General features: G+C 40.0%; 1 protein-coding gene across 1 annotated transcript; it reads right to left on the bottom strand.

Annotated features, from left to right (window-relative positions):
* Positions 1 to 372: 372 nt before the first annotated feature.
* On the bottom strand, positions 373 to 23,166 carry LOC139318225 (ovocalyxin-32-like). The gene is made up of 6 exons (XM_070945564.1): positions 22,913 to 23,166; positions 13,719 to 13,781; positions 4,849 to 4,987; positions 2,729 to 2,850; positions 1,346 to 1,405; positions 373 to 1,001 (listed from the first exon to the last, which is right to left on the bottom strand). The coding sequence occupies exons 1-6, from the start codon at positions 23,144 to 23,146 to the stop codon at positions 849 to 851; spliced, it is 771 nt and encodes a 256-aa protein (XP_070801665.1). The 5' UTR covers positions 23,147 to 23,166; the 3' UTR covers positions 373 to 848.
* Between the last annotated feature and the right edge of the window lie 1,916 nt (positions 23,167 to 25,082).

Here is a 25,082-nt window from a genome sequence, read left to right as displayed (position 1 = left end):
AGCAATAGTACATCCTTTCTTAAGAAGCCTTCTCTGAATCCAACTGTTTTTGACCATTTTCCCAATCTATTTCTGGGGAATATTGTTGAAAAAATTCTAGGAGTGGTACGGTGGCCTAGAGGTGAAGCTCTAGGTAAATTTTAGTTCACTTAGCTGAAGAATGTATAGTAAATTTTAGTTTAACCTTCCTAAAATTGCATACTTAGAAGGCTGCTGGCAGAGGTTTGCTTTGGACTCGTATATCCTAGAAAAACTTGAAGTAATCAAGCTTCATTTTCTACCCTATTTAAACATCCGTATATAAAACATGGAAAGGAAATTTTGAAATATTGAAACTCAGGTGGTACAACATGAAGTGACACAGACAAAATATATTCTTGTCCTTTTATTGAAGATAAGTTAAATCTCAGAATCAAATATTTTCCAAAATTTAAAAATATTTTATCAAATATTTATTTAAAATGGAGGTTTCATATATATTTAAAAATTGCCTTATTAATGAGTTACTTCTAATGCCAGAAACCTAGTGACGTATCAGCAGTTTTTCCATATACCATAATAGAAATATCTGTAAAAATGAATATTTCTATGAAATTAATCAGCAAAGTTGCTTAACGCATTGTAAGCCGCCCTGAGTCTCCGGAGAAGGGCGGCATATAAATCAAATTAAAAAAAAAAAAAGAGATATTTATGATAGATCAGAAGTGACAAGTGCAAAGCTTCCAGACAGATTGCATTGATTTAGATAGAAGAGTCTCAATACTGAATTTGGAATATTAACAAAAAATGTACTACACCTTTGCAAAAATGTTTACAACTGCATCAAATGGAAGGATTTTCCTCCCTACTTAAAAATTAGATTCCAAGAAATACTCAAAGGAACCCGACTCTTCCCCAGAGCCATCTGCGGATTCTGCAGAAATGTCATCTATAAAACACTCATATTTCACTTTTATTGGCAGTTCCAGGTTCCAGGTAATACGCATATGACAGGAAAGGTCCTGTAAAAATAATCAATGACAGGAGTAAGTTTACTTGGAGGAAATCCATTGATTCCAGTAATATTTCAGAGTGTGTATGTATTGGCTGCAATCCTAAACTTAATTCCTTGGGTATGAACCTTACTGCATTTAGCAGGATTTACTCTGGAATAAGCATGTAGAATTGTCTAATAAATTATTTTTATACATTTCTTCCCTGATTGTAATGTCCTTACAAAATAGATTGGAATTATTATTATATAGTCACTGGACTTAGTTCACCTAAAGAAACAATACTGCTAAAATAAAATAAAAGGCTCATTATTTTATAAAAACAAAACTGTTGAGTACTGAAGCTTCCATACCTTTGAATCATCACTACCAATCAAAACTATGTAGTCAAATTCAAGTGCGTTGCCAAGTACCTGGGCAGGAAAGGAAAAAAAAGTTGGAATAAAGAGGCTGGACAAGATAATTATATTTTAAAGAACATCTTTTTAGCATTCAGGCACTATGTGTGTGTTGAGATCCATGTTGTATTGAGTGTACAGAATGGCTTATGCTCTTTGGATGTTTCCTGACATTTTAGTAAAACCATCTTTTCTTTACAATGTCCCATAGCACTGAAGTTGTACAACAGAAGTTCTGCCAAAACATCCCGAGTGGGCTGTGAGTTTGGCAGTACTTGAACCCTGGATCATTTTGGCTTTTCTAGGTTTGGGCCAGAACAAAACCCAGAGTGTCTTAAGGAGAAGTAGGGTTGGTACAGGGGTGAAATCCACTTACCTTCCCTACCGGTTCGCAAATGTCATCCGTGCATGCACAAAGCCTTGTGTGCATGCGCAGAGGCTGAAAATTGTCGCAAAAAAGGGACATCATGACATCTGCGTGGGTGGGTGGGGCTTCACACAGTCAACCCTACCGTATTGGCAATCTGGTAGGAACCGGCTGAATTTCACCCCTGGACTAGTACCTTCCCTCTTTTTCCACAGACTGTGAACATGCACCATCATCCTCTTCAGGTCTTTCTAGCTCTCTCTCTTTTAATGTTGTGCTTCAAGCTAAAAATGTTGGCAGCTAAGGAAGGCTGCCCTAGAAAGCTTGGGGGAGCAGGGGAACACGTGGCGAGTATGATATGCTATGCTTGAAGCCAAGGACATTAACAGTAGCCATCTAACTGGCCCATCACCAACTCATAAACCTTCCCATTGTCTTCTTTTCCTTACCTTACCCCTCCTCTTCACTGTCAATCTCCTTTGCTTTCTCAAAATATGTGTTTCATAGAACATAGAATCATAGGGCTGGAAGGGCAATTGGAGGTCTTCTAGTCCAACCCCCTGCTCAAGGCAGGAGGCCTTACACCGTCCTGGTCAAGCGGTTGTCCAATCTATTCTTGAAAACCTTGGTGTTAAATCCAGGCCAGCGATTATGAAATTAAAATTATGAAGCCTTTGTACTTAATAGGCCAACAGTGTCTTAGAAAATGAATTTCTAATCTCTGCCTAGTTCTTAGTCATGCAAATTATTATTATACATTTTGCATGTAGGCATTTATTTTAAAAGGAGTTTTCCCTGAAACACATGGAATCACAAACTATTTTATTCATTTATTTTTATTTATTTATTTTATTTAACTAAATATACAGGTTCACCTTAAACATGCTAGGCTAAAATGTGACTGTTGTTCAGTGTTAACCACTGATTAACTTGGCCGGTGGTTCTTAAGTATTGCTTTTCTTGCCACTTACCCATTTCTTTGCATCTTTGATTTCCTTCATGACGTAACCCACATATTCACTTGATTGCTTCCATGCAATGTAACTGCTGCCAATGTTGGCGAAATATTTTAATTCATCTGGTGATGATTTGACTGGGGGGGGGGGGCAGGGGGGAGGAAACAAAAGAGGGAGAGAAACTAATAAAGGAGGTAATATTTCTATGAATAAGCCTGCCTTATTAGAAGTCAAGCTAGATTTGAGGGGGTTGTTACCTCTTTTTTGCAAGCTCAAGGTTTTCTCATGCAGAGTCAAAAGGTAATTTTTATCAGCAAACATTATGTTTTATTAAGAGGCAGACGTGCTACATCTGATTTGCAAACACCCACTCACCCCTTCAATGAAGTTGGAGATAATCTTGTTAGCATTTATATCATCTCCAATAAGTGTCATCTTTGCAAAACTCCAATGGAAAAGTGTAATTTTTTAAAAAAATCAGAACTGTTCATTATTTGGGTACAGAGTCAAAGTACTATACACATGGATGTGGTTGCATCACTGTATGTGTGTTGTTTTTAAAAGGCTAGTAAAGGTAAAGGTTCCCCTTGCACATATGTGATAGTCGTTCCTGACTCTAGGGGGCGGTGCTCATCTCCGTTTCAAAGCCTAAGAGCCAGCACTGTCCGAAGACGACTCCATGATCATGTGGCCGACATCATTAAATGCCAAAGGTGCACGGAACACTGTTACCTTCCCACCAAAGGTGGTCCCTATTTTTCTACTTGCATTTTTTTTAACGTGCTTTCGAACTACTAGGTTGGCAGAAGCTGGGACAAGTAACGGGAGGTCACCCCATTATGCGGCACTAGGGATTTGAACTGCTGAACTGCCGACCTTTCGATCGACAAGGTCAGCGTCTTAGCCACTGAGCCACTCTTCTAGGCTAGACTAGACTGCTAATCAAATTAATAATCCAGTACAGGAAGTCCTCAACTTAAAACCAGTCACTTAGCGACTGCTCAATCTTACAACAGACCTTCCCCAAATCTACTTACAACCCAATCCCAAAGTTATGTTTCTTGCAGAATCCTGTGGCTGTTCACCCTTACAACTGACTGGATAGATGCAGCAACCCCCCCCACCCCCCACCATATTCCATGACACCATCCTGGCCTGCCAGGTCCCCAAAGGCATTGGGCCTGTTTCGATACCCCATTGGTGCTTTTCCCCATCCTCCATCACTGATCTCTCACCTTTTTGAAGATCTCCAGAGCTGAGGGAAGGAGGACAGGCCATTCCATTGCTGGGCCAGGTGGCACAATCCCACATGTGGCCAGCTTTTTCTGAGAGAGGCTGGCAAGGCTAAGGCTAGCGTTAGTGAAGAAAACCAAGAGTTTCGCCAGCATTATTTTTCACTCATAAAAAGATTATTGTTTGTGGGATTGTGCCACATGGCCCAGGAACAGACTTGGCCTGTCCTTCTTCCCTAGCCCAATCTTCTCAGCTCTGGAGATCTTAGAAAAATAACTGAACAATTGGTGATAGAGGATGGGGAGGAGGTCCAAACAGTTGTAGGGACCCCAAGGGATGGGAAGTGGAGCATGGGTTATATCAAAGGGTAGGGAACCGCCTTGGGAGACCACAGGTAGGTGGGCTTATGCCAGGACTAGGCTCCTCAGGGTCTTCCCCACCCAAGACACCCCAGGCTCTACTTAACACACGTGTGTTCATTTAACAAATACATTGGGGAGAACAGGGATTGGGGTCATTAAGTGAGACAGTTCACTTAATGGCCCTCCTGACTTCTGACCATAATGGGCAGGTTCCTTTACAGTCATAGCTCAAACGCTACCTGTGTTCAGCTTTGGATATTTACATTTGCCAGATCAACGCTGAAAGTAAGGGAGCAATCATAGATCTAGAACCTGTTGCCTGGTTTTACACAACACAAGTAAGTTGAAGACATAACATGCTAAATTTGGTTAGTTTTAATGTTGCCTCAATTTGTTTTTCCAGCTTTGTGCATTCTGCAAAACCAGATCGTTGGGTAAATTCATTGCTCAATGTATTGTGAGAATCTAAAAATTGGTTAATTAGGGGACAGGCATGCAGTCCTGGCTGGTTATGAAAAAGATTCCGTGCCCAGGATGTACCTTTAAGTTTTGTATATAGGATGTAGTCTTCCTTCTTGATTTGGTCTGCATCTCTGTTGTCTGTGCAACTGACAGTAATCATTGGCTTAGATGTTTTCTTCTGGTAGAGTACTTTTGCACTGCATTTTCCTAGGTTTTGCTTTAAAACAAAAGAAAATAACATATGTGGTTATTTTCTTTCAAACTTCCTTGCTATGTTATCCTTACCTGGATCTAGCAGCAGACTGTGAAAAAGAAAAAAAAAACTGTTTACGGAATGGACAATGCCACTTCTAAGGTGGAAAACCACTTGAGGGGCAATGGAAGCGAATGTTGCAGAGAGAAAAAAGAATCAGTATTTATATTATCATTGCTCTGACTCAGAAGTCCTTTCACTGCTATTTTCTAAAACACACCTGGGATAAATATTTCTCTGCTGTAGGTATAGAAGCTATTGCCATGGCTAACCAAGAGGTCTATTTGCACTTTATCTCTTCCGAAAAGATCCCAAAGATATGGGAAATTCAAGTATAATGTAGTGAGAAAAATGTAGCTTCGTCAGAGAAGGATAACATGGAAAGAAAGGTAAGTTTTCATAGAATTAAATCCTGCAACGTCTCCACTTGCAATCCCATATTTCAGGGAAGCAAATATTGCTATAACAGTACCCCCACAGCCATTTAATGGAGGCATCTAAAAAGGTATCTAAAAACATATATTTTTAAAAAGGTATCTAAAAATATATGAGCGAGGGGAACTTTTACCTTTACCTTAAAGGTTCCCCTTGCACATATGTGCTAGTTGTTCCGGACTCTAGGGGGCGGTGCTCATCTCCATTTCAAAGCCGAAGAGCCAGCGCTATCTGAAGACGTCTCTGTGGTCGTGTGGCCGGCATGACTAAATGCCAAAGGCACACGGAACGCTGTTACCTTCCCACCAAAGGTGCTCCCTATTTTTCTACTTGCATTTTTTATGTGCTTGCGAACTGCTAGGTTGGCAGAAGCTGGGACAAGTTATGGGAGCTCACCCTGTTACACGTCACTAGGGATTCGAACCGCTGAACTGCTCACCTTTTGATCAACATCTAACTAGGTACCTAACTACGTGTAAATCACTGCTGGATGGTACTGCACACTCTTCTGACCAGTAGTGATACAGAATGTGGGTAGACATGTCTTCTGCCCCTTGGATTAGGAGTGGGGGGCAATGTGAAGTGATTCCATAGTCTTTATCTAGCCCACAACTCCCACTTTGCTGGGTGTCTCAGAATCTAACAGAGTGCTAATGATACCCAGCATCACATCTCTGTCCTTGGCATGACCAAATGATTTACTGGTGGTCCTATCTTAGTGTTTACAGGCTATGGGAATCTGGACAGGAAGGGACAGGTTCAGCTCAATCCTAGCAAGATTGTGGCTCTGGATTTTAAGATCCCATGGAGCCAAGGATTTGCCATTTCTTGTTCTGGATGAGGTTCCACTGCCTGAAACAGAACTGATCACACATTCTGAGTATCCTCCTGGACTGGCAGCTCCTGCTTAAGGAATAGCTGCCAATCATGGCCAGGAAGGTTCTTGCACAACTTCATCTTATGTATCCTTTCTTAGCCCCAGAGTTTCTGCTCAAAATCACCTCTCAAATGGACAATATCAATGCACTCCACATGGCGCTGCTGCAGTTGGTGCAGATGTTGTGATATAGACAGTTATGAAAATGCCTCTGCATGAACATCTTTGTTGCAATATTTTCAGGATCAGACTCAATAAAGATAATAGAAGTTAGAGATTTAAATATATCTCTCTTTAATCATAATAGGCATTCTATATTCGCTGAATATTCAAGATAGAAGCAAGGAAAATGGGGAGGATGGCTCCTTATATATACAAGGGGTGGAGCCAGGAATGGGAGTGGTAAATTATGAATACATTAAAGTCCAAAGAATAAGTTAACCCCTGATGTTCCATATATACATTATTTACACATTAGAGAATAAGGCATTTACATCTGACAAATCCCCCTCTAAATGCCGGTTCGTTATACAACACCAGTTACATTCAGATTCAGGACAATATAATACATATAATTTAGAAGTTAAATATTTGTGTTGTTTAGAAGGTAAGGGTTTTGTTAATATATCAGCTAATTGTTCAGAAGTATCACAATGTATTGCTTTGATGAATCCGTCTTGAGATAGTTGTCTCACGTGCTTAAATTTTATATCAATATGCCTGGACCTTTGTCCAATTGCATCGGATCTAGATATTTCAATGGCCGCTTTATTGTCTTCATGCATAATAAATGGTAAAGTAGGTTTCTTCCAAACATCTGTGATCAAATCATTGAACCATACAAGGTTATTTGCAGCTTTAGACAAGCAAACATATTCCGCTTCTGTGGTAGAAGTGGCTACCAGTTCTTGTTTACCAGTATACCAATAAACTGGACAATCGTTCAATAGAAAAACATAACCAGAGATACTCTTTCTGCATGATGTATCACCAGCCCAATCTGCATCAGCATAACAAGTAATTTTTGGTTCTTTGTCATTATTTGGTTCCAATATTAAACAAAAATCTAATGTACTTTTCAGATATCTTAAAATTCTTTTGACAGCTTCCCAATGATACAAGGTTGGTTTGCTAACATATCTTGACAATAAATTGAGAGGTAATGCAATATCTGGCCTAGTCCAATTAGATATATAAAGGAGTGAACCTATAACTGATCTGTAAAATGTGTTGTCTTTAAACTCAGGGGAAGATTCATCAGTGTTTCTAAGAAAATCAGTTTGCATAGGTGTGTCACATGTTTTGGCATTATTTAAGTTACATTTGTTTAGGAGTTCAATAATTTTATCTTTCTGAGTAAGTTTGAATCCCCTTTTTGTTTTGTTAATTTGTACACCAAGGTATTTATTCACTCTACCTAGTGATTTCAATGAGAAATGTTCGTTTAACTTATTTACAAAGATTTCCCTGCTCTCTTTATGCTTTCCAATATATAAAATATCATCCACATAAATTAATACAAATTCAATATGATCATTACTCTTTTTTACAAAGAAACAGTTATCAGCAGTGGTGGCGTTGAAATCCATGGTCTTAAGTATTTTTACCAAACAATCGTACCATCTTTTGCCAGATTGCTTCAATCCGTACAGACTCTTATTTAATAACCAAATTTCGTTCTTATTAGTGTATTGACTGTGTGGTGCTCTTACATATATTTCCTTATCTAATTTTGCGTGTAAGTATGCAGTCTGTATGTCATATTGAAACACGTCCAGATTGAGTGCAGATGCTACTACAAGAGCTGTTTTGACACTCTCTGTTCTCACTGTTGGTGAATAAGTGTCAGTATAGTCTTCTGGATATTTTTGTGCATAACCTTGTGCAACTAGTCTGGCCTTGTATAAGGTATTACCTCCTTCCAAATTCTTAATTTTATAAATCCACCTGGTACCTATAATTGTTTTATCCTTAGGTGCGATCGCAGGTGTGAATACATTTAATTCTTGTAAACTTTCCATCTCTTTTTCCATAGCTAGTTCCCATTTTTCTCTTTCTTCACGGGGAAGTTTCAATACTTCCTCATATGTATTAGGTGTTATTTGTTCTCCATCCATATGCATTATGTAATCTTTGTATTTATTTGGTATTTGGTTTCTATTGTTTCTAATATTTCTTTCAGGTTTGCTATGGTTGTCATGCAAATATCTGGCTTCCTTTTTTGTTAATGTGTCTGTCTTTATTTTATGCTGACTATTTGTCCAAGTTTTGGTTTTGTTCTTACTTTTGTTAATATTTTGATTTTCTGTTGTTCCTTCCTCGCAAGATATATTATCTTTGCTTTTATTAGGAAATATTTCATTAAGGTGCAATTTGGACCAATTGGCCTGCTCATGGAACACAGCTGTTCTGGATACTATAAATTTGTTATTATTATCAATGAATCTGTACCCTTTGGTTCCAGTTTCGTATCCCATGAATCTTAATCTCCTGGATACGTTTTCTCCCTTTCTTCTCAATTGTTTAGGTATGTGTACGTCTGCAGTAACTCCAAATATGTGCATGTGTGCTAATTTGGGTTTTCTATTGTACATCACCTCATATGGTGTCTTATTCACAATACTGGACCATGTTCTATTTTGAGTGTAATTTGAATAATGTAAGGCTTCTGACCAAAATTGTTTGCCTAAACCAGCATCCTCTAATGTGCATCTAATCATGGTTTGTAGTGTGGAATTCTTTCTCTCTGCAATCCCATTTTGAAATGCAGAAAATGGATTGGACGTGAAATGTAGCATCCCTCTATCCTTTAACCATTGGGAGAATTCTTTAGACATGAATTCACATCCCCTATCTGTCATAATTTGTTTTATTCTGATATTATGCTGTGTTTCTATGCGTTTGTAGAATTCCTTAAATTTCTGAAAGGTTTCGTCCTTGTGCTTTAATGTGTAAACAAAACCATAGCGACTGTAATCATCCACTATTGTTAGGAAGTAACGTTTTCTATAGGTAATTGATGGAGTTAATGGACCAACTAAGTCCATATGTACCAAATCAAAAATATTGTTAGTTGATCTGTTAGATTTTTTTGGTCTGGGACTGGTTTTTAGTTTGGTGGATTTACATACTGAGCATTCCAAATAATTTTCACAATTTTTTATTTTGACACCTTCTGCGTGTTCAGTCATTTTTTGTACTACGGGAAAGCTTGCATGTCCTAACTTCCTATGTAAGATGTGAGCACACTCATCATGAATTGGTTTACCTATTTTTGGTTTCTTCTCATTGTGTGTATTTTTGTTATCATGAGTTATTTTACATTCATCATTGTCACTGTTACTGACATTTTCATCATCTGCTTCAATACAATCTTCCATATTTGAATCAATGTTATGTAACCATCTTTCTTTGGTTATCAGATAGGGTAGACCCCCTTTTATCATCACAGTACCTACATTTGTTTTGTTCTTTTCTATAGTTGCTTTCCCCTTTGAGAAAACTATATTGATGTTAGATTCTCTGCTTAGTTTTATAGCACTCAGTATGTTGTGAGGTATTTCTGGGATTAATAATACCCCCTCTATTTTCCCTAAACCAGGCAAGGTCACATTTCCTCTGCCTAATACTTGAACCTTTTCTTGATTAGCTACCTTTATCACAAACTTATCTTCTGTAAATGAGGTTAATATACTTTTGTTGTTAGTGGTGTGATTTGTTGCACCAGAATCAATAAGCCAATTATTGTTCTCATCTTGTTGTGTTCTGGTGCTGTCTTGTTTATTTAGCCCATTTAGTGACCCAGATTTTCTCTCTTTTGAATTTTCTCTACCCCCTCTACTTTCTCTGTAATTTGGTGGACTTCTATATTTGTGTCTATCTGTGGAAGATTGTCTGTAATTGTATTTGCTCCTATATTCTGGCCTATGTCTCTCCCTTGGGACTTTGGGACAGTCTCTTCTACTGTGTTCCCTGGATCCACAATTGTGGCATCTAAAGGCCTCATTATATTTATCTTGAAAGACTACTTTCCTAAAAGATTTGTGTTCTGTTTGGTTACTGGAACGATTTTTTCTTGAATTGTCTTCTGCTATCAATTTGTTAGATAGACTTTCTATTGATAAATATCCCAAATTAATGGTATCTAAGTGTGACATAAAGCTATCCCATGATGGATCAAGTGAATTGATAATAACACTTTTCATTGTTTGATCTGAAATCACTTCCCCCCTCAATTGCAGCTCAGCTCTTATTTTGTTTAGATTTATCAAATGCTCACTTATAGAAACCCCTGGCTTCACTCTAGAAGAAAAGAAATCCTTAGACATTCTTGTGGTTGTGGCTACGCTATCGCTGTGAAATAGATTAAACATGCATTGAATTATTTCTGATACAGTTAGGTTTGGTTTGATGCTATGATACATTGCAGGAGACACGCTAGAAATTATTATGAAAAATGCTCTATGATGTAAACAATCTATTTTTAAAGTCCAAGGTCTTCTTGGAGGACTAGTTATAAAGAATAGTAAATTTTCTTTCATGAAAATAACCTGAAGCTGTTGGTACCACTCTTGTAAATTAATGCCATCAACTCTAAGTTTTGGGAAGTCACTGGGTAAGTTCCCCACATTATTTTGTCCATTACTTACAACCTGAGGCAGTCCGTGGTCTCTCAAGTGCAGGAAATTACAGAACGGCATTGGGATGCTTGTAACGAGTCTGCGCGGTTCTCTGGCCAGTTCAAGTCTTTCGGGGCCGTCTACGTAGTTTTGCACATGCGCGTTGCTCATTTCTTCTTTGGCGCCGTTGTGGAAGGTTCTCTCCATTTCAGCTCTCTCGATCCGCTCCTCTTCAGATGAGTCGGTCTCAGGCTCGGTTTTTGGGGCTTTGGTGATGGCGACGGTTCTTCTCTTTCTCTTGTGTGCGCTGGCACTCGATTCTGTCTGCGGTGTAGGACGGAATCGGCATGGTTCTCTGGGCTCGGGTGTCGTCGTTTTCGAAGTCAGGATGGGAGCGTGCAGGTCTTGAATTGTCGGTTTGATTTCTTGCTTCTTCGTTGATGTCTTGGAGATTTTCAATCTTGGCCCAAAAGCAGCAAAAAGCGTTTTCATTGCTGACTTTACTTGAGACTTTGTTAAATCGTCTTCACTTTCTGATTTTGGTTCATCTGAAGAGTTTGAGACTTCTTTTTCACTTTCTTCGTCTGATAGCGTTTTTCGCGCCAGAAATTTTGAACTGAGCGTTTTGATTGGCTCTGCTTCACTCTCTTTTGAAGTTCGTTGAAACCAAGATGGCTGCCATTCAAAATTTCACGCGAGGTCACATCTTTTCTTTTTTACAACTATTTTCTCAGTAGTCATTTCACTCACAGTTTTTTGATCTTTGGGTTTTTCTTTAATGACGTTTTTCTCTCTCGCTGCTCCGCTGTTCCTCAGCATCTCCTGGAGGTCCGCGATGAGGCTTTCATCATTCTTTTGGCTTTTTAGTATCTTTAATATCTCTGACCTGAGTTCGTTATTTTCTATCTCAATTTCTTCCTGGTCGTTGTTTTCACTCATCAGTTCTTCTTCTTCAGTGGTGTATTCTTCGGATTCTCTCGAAATCGCATTAGTGGATTCGTTGATCATCTCTTGATCAGTTTCTATTTCTTTGCTGTAGGCCCTGGTGTTGGGCCTATCTTTCTTGGACATTTTTGATTACTTATTGAGTCAATTAACCATCCTCTGCTACCAGCTTGTTGCAATATTTTCAGGATCAGACTCAATAAAGATAATAGAAGTTAGAGATTTAAATATATCTCTCTTTAATCATAATAGGCATTCTATATTCGCTGAATATTCAAGATAGAAGCAAGGAAAATGGGGAGGATGGCTCCTTATATATACAAGGGGTGGAGCCAGGAATGGGAGTGGTAAATTATGAATACATTAAAGTCCAAAGAATAAGTTAACCCCTGATGTTCCATATATACATTATTTACACATTAGAGAATAAGGCATTTACATCTGACAATCTTAAAGCTCTGCTCCATGAGCTACATCGCTTGCCAATGTGCTTCTAGTTACATATGTGGTTGTTGTCATGAACAGAGCCTTTCAGGGTTCAGAGTTAAGTTATTTGTGGGACCACCTCTCCTCCACTTGTGTCTTCTCACCCTATTAGATCCAACAGAAGTCGCATTCTGCAGGTCCTGTCATTGAAAAATGTTATCTTTGGGAATTCTGTCACTTGGAAAGCCATTCCAAGATTAGATTTTTCTCAACCTTGTCAGGTTTTCACATGGCCCTTAAGACATGGTTGTATTCCCAAGCATGGGATTGGAGTGGAGGTGAAAACTTGGATTGTACTACACAGTTTATATTGATTTAGTTTCTCAGCTGCTGTCCGTGTTGTTGTGCTTTATTTATTTATCAAGCTTGTATGTCACCCATCTCGCCAGAGGCAACTCCTAGGAGGTTTATAGACATTGGATAAAATGTAGAATAAAACAATAAATAAAGATCTTAAATTTAAAAAATTGAATGAAAATATAACTAAGCAGGATGGAGAGCGAGGGTACAAAAAGGAGGTGGGGAGTTCTCTACTCCATTAGCTACCTCCAAAATGTCACATGCCCATTAGGGCCACAGGCCAGCTGGCAGAGCCAGGTTTTTCAGGCTCATTTGGAAGGCCAAAAGGGCGGGAGCAGATCTGACCCAGGAGGCAAGACGGTGGCGCAGTGGTTAGAGTACAGTACTGCAGGCTCCCTCTGCTGCCTGCAATTTGGTAGTTCAAATCTTACCAGGCTCAAGGTTGACTCAGCCTTCCATCCTTCCAAGGTCGGTAAAATGAGGACCCAAATTATTGGGGGCAATAGGCTGACTCTGTAAACGGCTTAGAGAGGCCTGTAAAGCACTGGTAAAGCAGTATATGAGTCTAAATGCTATTGCTATTGCTATTCCAGAAGGCAGGAGCCACAGCAGAAAAGCCTGTTCTCTTGGATCCTGCCAACTGAAATGCTTCGGCTGATGGGGTCTACAACATACTCCTTCTATTGGCACGAGTGGGGTGGGGCTAACCCCTTTGGGGTGAATCGATTTCTCAGATAGCCTGGACCCATGCCATGAAGGGATTTTTTTAATATCACGTTTTGCATTGTTTTTACATATTGTAAGCTGCCCAGAGTTGCTATACGAGATGTGTGGCTATATAAATCGAATGAATGGATGGATGGATTTTGCTCAGCCATACAATAAGGAGCCCACTGTATCCAAGCACTCTACGGAATTTGTTAGATATGATGCTGAAGAAAGCAGATATCGCAGCTGGTTTCCGGTGCATTGATGCCAGAAAAAAAATTCTATTACAGAAATTGTTCTAGAGGAAGTAGAACAATCCACTTACCCCGGTTTGAATGTGTTTTGTATAAAACTGCAGGGAGTACTCATGTCCAACTCCTGGGATATTCTGCAAGACATATAAGCTAAAGTTATACTTCACAATATGTATGGCACACCCCGCACAAACACCTTTTAAAGCGGCAGATCATTAAAATACAATATAGCATTTATGCAGTAGTCCTGTTGGGTATGTCTTTTCTATCGTTTCAGGAATGTTAGCAAAACTGTATGTGGTTTGGATGTAATGAGTCTTTTCTGCTTTGTGTCTACCATTCTTAGAAAAAGATATTTCAGTATTCTGAAACAAGTCACTCGTTAATTTTATAATGAAGCTCAAATGATGAATATTTAACGTAAGCACCTACTTCTATGTAATGAATAGCCAACCTGTATTTGTTCCCTACTAGTTTTTCCTTCTGAAAAAATCCTGGGACTTTGTATTCAAGGAAGTGATCCCATTTTTACAGACTCATGTAATATTTAGGGTTGCTTTAGAGAGGTGGGTTTCAACAGGTTCTGACCAGTTCTGGAGAACCAGTAGTGGAAGTTTTGAGTTGTTCGGAGAACCAGTAAATACCACCTCTGACTGACCCCGCCTCCATCTATTCTCTGCCTCCCAAGTCCCAGCTGATCGGGAGGAAATGGGGATTTTGCAGTAACCTTCCCCTGGAGTGGGGAGGGAATGAAGATTTTACAGTATCCTTCCCCTGCCACGCCCAACAAGCCATGCCCACCAAGCCATGCCACGCCCAACAAGCCACACTCACAGAACCGGTAGTAAAAAATTTTTAAACCCACCATTGTTGCTTTAGCATTAGAGTACAGATAATCCTTGATTTACAACCGCAATTGGACCTGATTTCTGGCCAGAAGTTATTATGGACATAAGCCATGCACCCATGTAACCAGATCTGATTTTATGTCATTTTATAACAGTTGTTAAGTGAACGATTGCCATCATACATGCAAACCCATTTGCATGAATGGACATTTTTTTACCAGAAGCCAGGAAAAAACATAGCAAATTGAAGTCACATGACTGTGAGATGCTGCAACCGGTTGTAAAAATGAGCCAGTTGCCAAGTACCCAAATACAATAATGCATATTTGGGTACTTGAGGGGCTGTTTGTGTTGCATGACATTTTAGGATGGCCAGAACTGTAAAGCACCCATTCCAGGCCTGTTGTAGTTTTGAGCAGTCATTTGTATTAACCAATCAGTTGTAAGTAGATACTACCTGTATTGTCAAATGCAGCTAAGAGCTGTTAATTTTTTTGCAACTGTTAGTAACAGGGATTAGCAGCTAATCCCACAGCCTGGAGTTCGATCTGATGGGTTCAAGGTTGACTCAGCCTTCCATCCTTCCCAGGTCAGTAAAATGACCCAGATTATTGGGGGCAATATGCTGACATTGTAAACTGCCTAGAGAATGCTGTAAAGCACTATAGGGTGGTATATTTGTGCTATTGCTACCTTGGAAACATACATCTGGAAGAAAGTAATCAAGTGACTGAACCTAGCTGCTTTGCTCAGTGCAGGAAGCCAGAGCGATGGCTGTCTAGCATTTTTGAGCATATCTGTTGAAGGGAAGTCTATGACTATCTCAATAGAATAGAATGGACTTGACTGGACTGGACTGGATTGGACTGGACTGGACTGGACTGGACTGGACTGGACTGGACTGGACTAGACTAGACTAAAATAGAATAACAGGGTTGGAAGGGTTTCTCTGTCAGAACGTTTTTGCTAAGATTGCATCAGACTCTGTTTTTCTGTAACTCAAAATCACTCCACAATTCTAGATGTGCTCTAAAATTGAAGGACAGGTCTTAGCCATCTAAGGATCAGCCTTTCAGATATTTGAATATAATCCTCCCTCCTTTATGCTGAATCGCAACAAGTGTCTATCTCAGAGCAGGCTTCTTCAGTGGGAGCCCCAACTTTGGACTGTCATCTCCAGCAAAGTATTCCCAGTACTGTCCTTACTATGTTTTCTGGAGCCAGATGTGCTTATTCTCCTAGGCCTTTTAACAACATTAATCTGACTGTGATTTTAAAACATTTTATTGCGGATTTTATTTTCTGTTATTGTTCAATATGTTGATTTTATTTGGGATGGTGCATTTGATTTTTTTTGAACATTTTAATATATGCTATTGTTTTAAACCATAAATGTATTTTTTATTTAAACAGTTTATTTAAATCTTTCTGTGTATATAAACATTTTAAATAAACAGTCCTCCCTCAGTTATCTTTTCTCCAGGTTAAACCATTTCTTCAATTTCTGTTCAGGGGGTTTATATATTTGTCCCCTAATCATACTCTTTTCCTAATCTGATCCAAATTTCCCTGAATTCTTCCTAAAGTGCAGTACCAGAACTGGGCATGGTATTTCACATACCATGATGACCAAAGCAGAATTATTACTTTTCATTATTAAACTTTAGTTGGTGTTTGAAATCAAAAATACTGAGGAGTGGACTCAGGATTGATCACTGCAGCAATTGATTGATTGAAATGAAAATGGTATTTGTCAAATATTCAGAACTGCCTTTTCATATAACTAATAACATTTTAGGCTTCTCACCCCTGCTTTATGTGACAGTCCTGTTGTCTGCATTCTAAAACAGTACACACAATTGCAAGAGTTGCTTTTGAAAATTAAAAATGTAAAGACACTCTCAAGTCAAGCTTGTGACCTGGTGACCACATCACGAAAGTTTTCTTTCATGTTTTTCAACTTGTCAATCTCTTCTAAACCCTGGAACTTCTATATGGTTTCCTATCTATGTATACTCACATACGTCTCTGCTTAACTCCAGAGAAAAGTGAAGGAAACTGTTAGTGGCAATACAGTGATTTCGGCTTATGCAATCAGATTTCCCCCAGTGGAAACAATTGAGGGAAACCCTGCCCAGATTAGAGAGAAGCAGCAGATTTAGTCTGTTGCAGCAAAATCAGTCCAAGGCCTTGAGTCAACTTAATAGCAATAGCACTTAGACTTATATAGACTTATATACCACTGTAAAGCCTCACAGTGCTTTACAGCCTTCTCTAAGTGGTTTGCAGAGTCAGCATATTGCCCCCCAACAATTGGGTCCTCATTTTACCCACCTCGGAAGGATGGAAGGCTGAGTCAATGTTGAGCCTCATGAGATTTGAACTGCCAAATTGCAGGCAGCTGGCAGGCAGCAGTCTAACCACTGCACCACCGCGGCTCTTAAACATTAACACAGGGCTGTCCAACCTTTTGGCTTGCCTGGGTTGCACTGAATGAAGAGGACTTGTCTTGGGCAGCATATAAAATATATAATTAATGCATATAAATATTGCTAGAAATCTGCTAAAAGTTTACGGACTTGTGGTGGCTGCATTACTAGCTGCCCAGGGCCACAGGTTGGAAAGGCCTATGTTAACACTTTTATTATTATGGCATGAGGTTTTTGATGTTGGTTACATCACACTCATGTTGGAAGCACCGAGTCGCTTCCAGGGTGAAAGGATAAGCCACTGACATCATCGTTGCCTGGGGGACACCCAGTTGGGGGCTCCTTTCATGTACCTGGCAGAAGCTGGAGCGAAGGATAGGAGCTCACCCTGTCCCATGGCAGCACTTGGGTCTCGAACAAAGGCTGCTTGTTAACCCAGTGTCCTAACCACATGAACCACTAGGCTCCTTGTTTGAAGTCAGTAAATGTACCAAAATAAATCCCAGTAGTAATCAAAAACAACTTTTTTCAACACATGAAATGAGCCGAATAGTATTGTGAATAATATTTTGGACAAATCCTTTCCTGGATAGCCAAGAAACATAAAATAAAGTAAGGCTCAGCGAACAGACGTCCAAGTTTTTCTATGCCAAGCAAATGTAAAAGATACAGAACTTTTATAGTCCCCAACAATTTGTGCAGAACATGCTTCAAAGAAGCAAGTATTTTGAATCCATAAAACTGTAGTGCATTTACTTTTTGTTTTAAATCAAGGAATGGCATTTTCCTCAGAAGAATAACTTCAGTGCACATTGGATTCAAAAACACACATCTGATGAAAAAGAAATGTTAACAAATATTCTCTTTCAGTTTTGGCCAGTCAGTTGGTTTGTTTTGTAAAACATTTCAGAGATTGCTTACTTTTATCTTTTGTTCTTCTGTAAACGTAAAAAGTAAAAAGAAAATAGCTCACGGTCTTTGCTGCCTGCTTCAAAAATATTTCTACAGAGAATTTATATAATATTGTGTAGGTTATTGAAAATTAAGAAAAGATACACAGGCAGAGATACACAGGCAGAGATTACAACCTGAAAGTGATTTTAAATGTAGCATTTCTCGATAAGGTTGGCACTCAGACTTTGATATTTTTATGAAGTTTGATATGAAGGATGAGGAGATATGACTAAAATTCACAATTATTTTTATGGTTATGGTCATACTACATTAATTAAGTCTGCTTGGTTTCAGTTTGGTGTATTTTTGAATGCAAGCAGTAGCGGATTAAACCATGATTAAACAAACTATAGCTTAACCCTATGTGTGAACCCTATGTGTGAACCCTATGTGTGAACCTATCTTTCCGCCCTCCAACTTTCAAATAACATTTTTGGAATATTTAAGAAACACTAGGGACAATCTGCTTTCTGTTGACATTACAATATTGTTTTACTATAGTTTGTTGAATAAACACAATGTGTAAGCCTAGATGACAGCTTCATATGTGCTGTCTCTTACTGTTAGGGATATAGATTTATGGAATCCTAAGAAGATAGAGTGCTGATTTATTCTGCTTCTAGTATTTTTCCTAAACAGAATGGAGGCAGAATAAGTCCCTGCATTACCAGTAATTACATTCCCACAAACCAAGTTTAATGCTTAAAGTTTAATTTTTCCCTGTGTTCCATGTATTGTTTAATCATCAATTAATCAGCAAAGAAGAAGAAAAAATGTGACTAACTGACTGAAAGGCTAGTCACACTGGTCAGTCTTCTAACTAGTCACTTTCAGATCAATATTTCTCAACCTCAGCAATTTAAAGATGTGTGGACTTTAACTCTCAAAATTCCCTAGCCAGCATTTCTGTTAGAATGTGTTAGGCCAACAGTGTTAATTAGATTACAACTCCGTTTGGCCAGAGTAGCTGGGAATTCTGAAGTTATAATGGGTGGGAAGAGTTCAAATAGTGTAGCCAACCGGGAATGAACTCAGATTTAAGAACTTGGTGATCTAGCTTTTAATAAGCTGTGGGAACTGGTCCTAAAGTGGCTTGTCTAGAGTTTGTGGTTACTCACCTAAAAGCTTATGGTAAAGTCTACCCATTTAGGATTAAAATAATATGGCCATAAGGATCCTTTATAGGTCAGTAGTATTACCAATGCTTAGAAAGAGTTGAATTCTTAGAGATGAAGCTCAGAATGAAGGAAATGCCATCAGATTGTGCGTATTGCGAACCTTCAAACCTTCTCTGAACTCATGAAGGCTTATCCAAAGGACTCACTGGAGAAAGGCCTAATGCTGGGAACAATTGAGGGCAAAAGAAGAAGGGGACGACAGAGAATGAGGTGGCTGGATGGAGTCACTGAAGCAGTCAGTGTGACATTAAATGGACTCCGGGGGATGATAGAGGACAGGAAGGCCTGGAGGAACCAGGGGGTCCATGGGGTCGCAATGGGTCAGACACGACTTTGCGACTAACAACAACAACAACAACAACAAAGGATGCTGGCTGATTTTGATAGTCTTAAGATTCTATCTGAGTCTCCAGATTGTTTGGTGGAAAGTCAGCTAGAAACAATCACCCTGTCTGCCTTCTTATCTCTAATCTGCTGAAAGCAAGATAGGTCTAAGATTTGAAGATGAAATACCTCCAAGGAAAAAAAAAACTTCTCTTTTTTTCAGTTAAATGAAGGGTGGTTATTTGTAAGAGTATCAACATAACTATTTTATTTAAATGTATTGGTCACCTAACTCCAGTGAATTGTGGGCAGGGTACAAAACTAGGGAAAACATTAAAAAAATAATATCATTTTTAATATTACTGTACAAGTTGATGGTAAATTATTGCAATTGCTGCTGTTAGCACGTTTATTCTATTTTTGATGTTGATTTGTTAACAATGTTAGCCACTTAAAAGCAAAACACGCAACTCAGATTTTAAGCATGATTTTCATCAGGTGACGTCTCTAAGTCTCACAAAGTACGGTACTCTTTTCTACCTTAGCCACATTTATTTCCAAGCATTTTGTTTGCAAAAGGGAGTTTAATGAAAGGACATCACAATGTCCTTTGTGTAAGAACTCTGTTATTTGAATAAGCAGATGTGCCACTCTCTCCCCATCACCCATGCCTAACCCTCCACTTACAGAACTGTGTTGCTTAAGACTTGCAAATGAAAAGTCAAACAAGAGCATTTAAGCCCCCCACTGATTAGGGGATACAATTCTTTTCAAGGGCACTCTGCATTCTCTTCAGTAGTAGGCAGTCTACCCCATGGTTATCTTACATATTAAGGGGAAGTGGATTGGAAGAAAATAAACATGGTTTTAAAACTGAAGGAAGAAACAGCCTGTGGTATGTTGAAGAGACTGTCTGGACAGCTGTAAATGCAAAGGATCTGCTCTAGTAATAAAAGGCAAGGAGCACAGTAAAAAAAAGTGAGACTAAAATTAAAGTTAAAGAATACCAAGCTAATGGCAACAGATAGAACAAGATAGATAGAATTGAAATGGAGCTATCAAAGTGGTTGATAACACCTGCTTTTTAGGATCAACCATCAACAGAAAACAGTGTCTGAAGAACATCAACAGAGCTGAAGAAGCTTCTTGGATGAGAAGCAAAACTTCTTCAAAGAAAAACCAGAAAGTCCAGTTGCCTCTTGAAAAAGCATCTTTGGGGCAACCATGACTTGGATGACTGAGAATCTCTATAGACATCAAAAGAAAAGAACAAGAAACATTGTCAAGAAATATGCCATTTGGTAGACCAGCCATGAAGCCTTGGAGAAGATATTTAGATGCCATGATGTACTAAAATTTTATCTACAAAAATCAGCATCATGCAAATGATGGTATTTTCTGTGACACTGACAGGTGCAAATGGGAGTCCATGTGGAAGCAAAAATTGGACTTTGAAGAAGCAGGATAGGATGAGTATTGGTCCTTTTGACACCTTTGGTGTTGGAGAAGATTCTTGAGAATACTTGGACAGCTAATAAAACAAATGGATTTGCATACCAGAGGCATCAATGACCAGGCTCAAATTATCCTACTTCAGACACACTATGTGAAGATCTAGTTCTCTAGGAAGGGATTTAATGCTTTGAAGAGTGAAAGGAAAGACTATTACAACCAGCAACAACACTGTTGAAAAACCTGAAAAACCAAGTTAGGGTCAGATTATCATGGAGAAAATCCATCCACATGGTAACTAGGAGTCAACACCAACTTAACTGCATATTACCAATTGCAATCTCTAATGGGAAAACTGAATAGAATAGAATAGAGGAAGATTATCCTGCAAATAAACTGGTCCTATACCATGTAGGGCTTTATAGGTGATTATTAGTACCCAGAATCGCACTGAGAATCTGGTAAGCAATCAGCATAGCTTGTGAAGTAGTGGTGTTATCGCAGCATACTAAAACGCACAAATAGAATAAAATAGAATAAGAATAGACTAGACTAGATAGAATTCTTTATTGGCCAAGTGTGATTGGACACACAAGGAATTTGTCTTTGGTGTATATGCTCTCAGTGTACATAAGGAGAATAAAATACATTCATCAAGAATAAAAAGATACAACACTTAGTGATAGTCAAGGTTACTAATAAACTATCAAATCGTACTAGGAAACAAATAAAAACAATATAAATTGAAAGATACAAGAAACACGGTTATAGTAATAAGTGGAAAGAGATAGATACTAGTAAGGAAGAGAAGAATAATAGTAATACAGTCTTAGTAAATTATTTGACAGTGTTGTGGGAATTAATAGTTAAGCAGAGTGATGGCATTCCAGAAAAAAATGTCCTTGTGTCTAGTTGTTTTGGTGTGCAGTGCCCTATAGTGTGGTTTTGAGGGTAGAAGTTGAAACAATTTATGTCCAGGATGTGGGGGATCTGTAGGTATTTTCACAGCCCTCTTTTTGACTCATGCATTATACAGGTCCTCAATGGAAGGCAGATTGTTCTTAAACAACAAGCTCCCTCAAGGAGCCAAGACTGAAGTCATTCTTCCTTTGTATTGGGTTGACGTTGGTGGGATTTTGCTGTCACTAGCTCAGCCTCAGCCATACTCCACAAAGCGATCTGCCCCCTCCCAATCTGTGCGTGGGACTCTCATAGTTCCTCACAGCATCAGATTGTCAGATTAGCCTTCCCCCCCAAAAAAGTTGAGGCCAGGCTAGTCAAGATGCGGTTTGTCTTTTTCACCCAGGCAAACTTCTACACAGAATTTTACCAATGAGTGAAATAATAAGTTGGAAGGACTTTGGGAGAGTGAGGAGGGGGAGAGGTTTAAAGAGACAAATTTTCCTAAGGATGGCAGTCTAACTCAGGGGTCTCCAACCTTTGCTGGCTGGGGAATTCTGGGAGTTGAAGTCCTCCAGGCTTAAAGTTGCCAAGGTTGGAGACCCCTTGTCTAACTAGTTTGTACCGTTGCCTCATACGCAGCAAGTTGTTGAGCAACGTTGGCAGCTTTGTTTCCCTTGCAAAGTCCTCGAAGCAGAATCCAGAAGAACAAGAGTCGGAAGGGACCTTAAGAGGTCTTCTAGTCCAACCCCCTGCAGAAGCAGGCTTTAAAGTTGCCAAGGTTGGAGACCTCTGGTCTAACTAATTTGTACGTTGCCTCATACGCAGCAAGTTGTTGAAGCAACATTGGCAGCTTTGTTTCCCTCGAAAATTCCTCGAAGCAGAATCCAGAACAAGAATTGGAAGGGACCTTAAGAGGTCTTCTAGTCCAACCCCCCCTGCCGAAGCAGGAGAACTGATACCATTCCGGACAAAAACCCAGTCTTTTTAAGAGAGACGCACAGTCGTTTTCGCAGCCCCCCTCTTGCAATTTTGGTGAGGGGAAAAGTGTCGCGCGTAAAAGAAGTTGGATAGGGCCAGTGGGAAACACGTGCCGAGAGGATTTCCTTCCCCGCAGCCATTAGATCCAAGGCGGGTGCTTGGACTCTTCCCCCCCCCCTTTTTTTTTTTTCTTACCTACCCTGACCGAGGTCCTCCCGAGGTGCACGACCCTCCGGAGAAAGCTGGGCGAGCCCTGTTGGTAGTTGAGGTACTGGACGGCCGTCTGGGCGACCCTCAAGAATTGCAACTCTGAGGCATCGAGCTTGCTCCGGGAAAGAGGCAGCAGCTGCTCCAGGTAGCGACCGGCGTTCGGTTGAGCCGAGCAGAGCGCGGCCAAGAGCAGCGGGAGAACGACCGCCGCCATCCGAGGCATCCTAGCGATGAGACAGGGTGAGGGGCTGACGCGGAGCTGGACCCAGCGCGCATTCAAATAGCGCCCCAGAGGCTCGGCCCCTCCCTGGCCAGCCTCCAACCCCGGCGAGGAGGCGCCCTTCTGGGCAGCGACCACTCCTTCCTCTGGCCCTTCGCTGCCCTTTCGCTGCTGCTCTTACCCTGAGCCAAATCGAGCCCGGCTCTCCACCCACGGGCGACCATCCTCATTTCTCTCTCCCTCCCCCCTCACAACAGGAATCGGCTGAGGTAGTGAGCTTTAATTTGCTCAGCTGACTTCCCCGGCCAGATGTTGTCCAGATGTGTGAGATTTGTATGGCCGGGGTTCTTATTGAACCCTAACCCTGACTAAGTGGCTCAGTGGCTAAGACACTGAGCTTGTCCATCAGAAAGTTCGGAGGTTCAAATCCCTAGTCCTGTATGAGCAGGGGGTTGGACTAGATGACCTCTAAAGTCCCTTCCAATACTGTTACTTATTTCTAGCCCGGTAAAGCAGGCACCACTTATCCTTCGCCCCTGCTTGAAAGTGCCCCTAGCCACTGTAGGAAGTTAGCACCCACCCCTTTCCTAGAAGAATGAAATATTTTAGGAAATATTAAAAAGGTAGAATATTATGTTTCCCTGGATGAGAAATGGAGAAGCATGTTTTAAAGATGAAGCAGCTCCCACCTTTTTGCCCCCCCCTTTGTCAATGGGGCAGAGGCAGAAACTCAATTCCCTCCCATCTTTGCCAATGGACCATCATCTGCAACACAATAGGACCCATCTAGCAACAGAAACTCACCACATGGCACCTGGGAAGATTACATCAGCCAGCAAGGCTGGATAGGGCTGGATAAGACCCCCACCCCTTGGGAGTCTGACAACCAATCAGGATACTCTTTCGGGGCCCTAGGAAGTTCTAAGTCAGAGAGGGCATAAAACCGGGGGATTCACTGCATCTTGACCCTTTTCTGTTCAGGAACTCAAACCATGTGATCCTGTCCACCATTAAACCATCTTTCCAAGCAGTCTCCATGTTTCCAGTGTCTTTTTCCCCACTTGGAGCTGAACCCAGAAGGATATTTCTTCCTACACCACTAGCTGGGTGTCAGAGGCTCATCTGCCTGGTTCTAGTGTTGATCTTTTCATTTTTCCCCCAAAGGAAAATTTTAAAACTTCAAATAGGCCTTCTTTTTCGTCTCATCTTTTCTATTTCCCTCCAGGTTTATTACAGGTAGTCTTCCAGTTACGACCACTATTGAGCCCAAAGTTTAGGTGGCTAAGTCAAACATTTGTTAAAGCAAGTTTGCCCCAGTTTAGGACTTTTTTTACTTCCCCAGTTGTTAAGTGGATTGTTGCATTTGTTAAGTGAGTAAGATGGTTGTTAAGTGAATCTGGCTTCCTCGTTGACTTTGCTTGTCGGAAGGTCACAAAAGCTGATCACATGACCCTGGGACACTGCAACGGTCATAAATATGAACCAGTTGCCAAGCATCTGAATTTTGATCACATGATCAGGGGATGCTACAAAGGTCGTAAGTGTGAAAAATGGTCATAAGTCACTTTTTTCAGACCCTTTGTGAACTGTCACTAAATGAGTTATTGTAAGTTGAGGACTACCTGTATTAGGATGTGTGTCGCACAAGCAGCCACATGTTTAGACTAGATTTGGAATTTTTATCCACCTATTCAGTCTTTCCCAAGGAGGATGACAATGATGATGATTTAAAATCTAGTTTGAAATAAAACCCAGCTGAGGTTCTCTAGTGTATCTAATGTACTATAGATTTATACAAGATTACTGGTTGTGCAGTTGATTTTCAGCTGCTTTCCTAATGACCTTGAGCATGAAATTGGCCTTTTTCAACTGATTATATACAATTGGGCCAGAGAGTGTATTGTATATATTGTATCTGTTGTATCAAAAGCTGTTTTCT

Source organism: Pituophis catenifer, unplaced genomic scaffold (genome assembly GCF_029215685.1).
Source record: "Pituophis catenifer annectens isolate HBS135680 unplaced genomic scaffold, rPitCat1.0.hap2 SCAF_6, whole genome shotgun sequence".
NCBI classification, from domain to species: domain Eukaryota; kingdom Metazoa; phylum Chordata; class Lepidosauria; order Squamata; family Colubridae; genus Pituophis; species Pituophis catenifer.
The sequence above is the reverse complement of the archived record's forward strand: the minus strand, read 5'-3'. Positions and strand labels throughout refer to the sequence as shown.

What these genes read in the sequence shown, in the direction of transcription:
- LOC139318225 (XM_070945564.1), bottom strand. Translation starts at nt 23,146, where the DNA reads ATGCCTCGGATGGCGGCGGTCGTTCTCCCGCTGCTCTTGGCCGCGCTC. An exon ending in CCTATATACAAAACTTAAAG is followed by an intron (nt 2,851 to 4,848) that starts GTACATCCTGGG and finishes CCCCCCCCCCAG; the next exon opens with TCAAATCATCACCAGATGAA. An exon ending in TCAAAGATGCAAAGAAATGG is followed by an intron (nt 1,406 to 2,728) that starts GTAAGTGGCAAG and finishes TTTCCTGCCCAG; the next exon opens with GTACTTGGCAACGCACTTGA.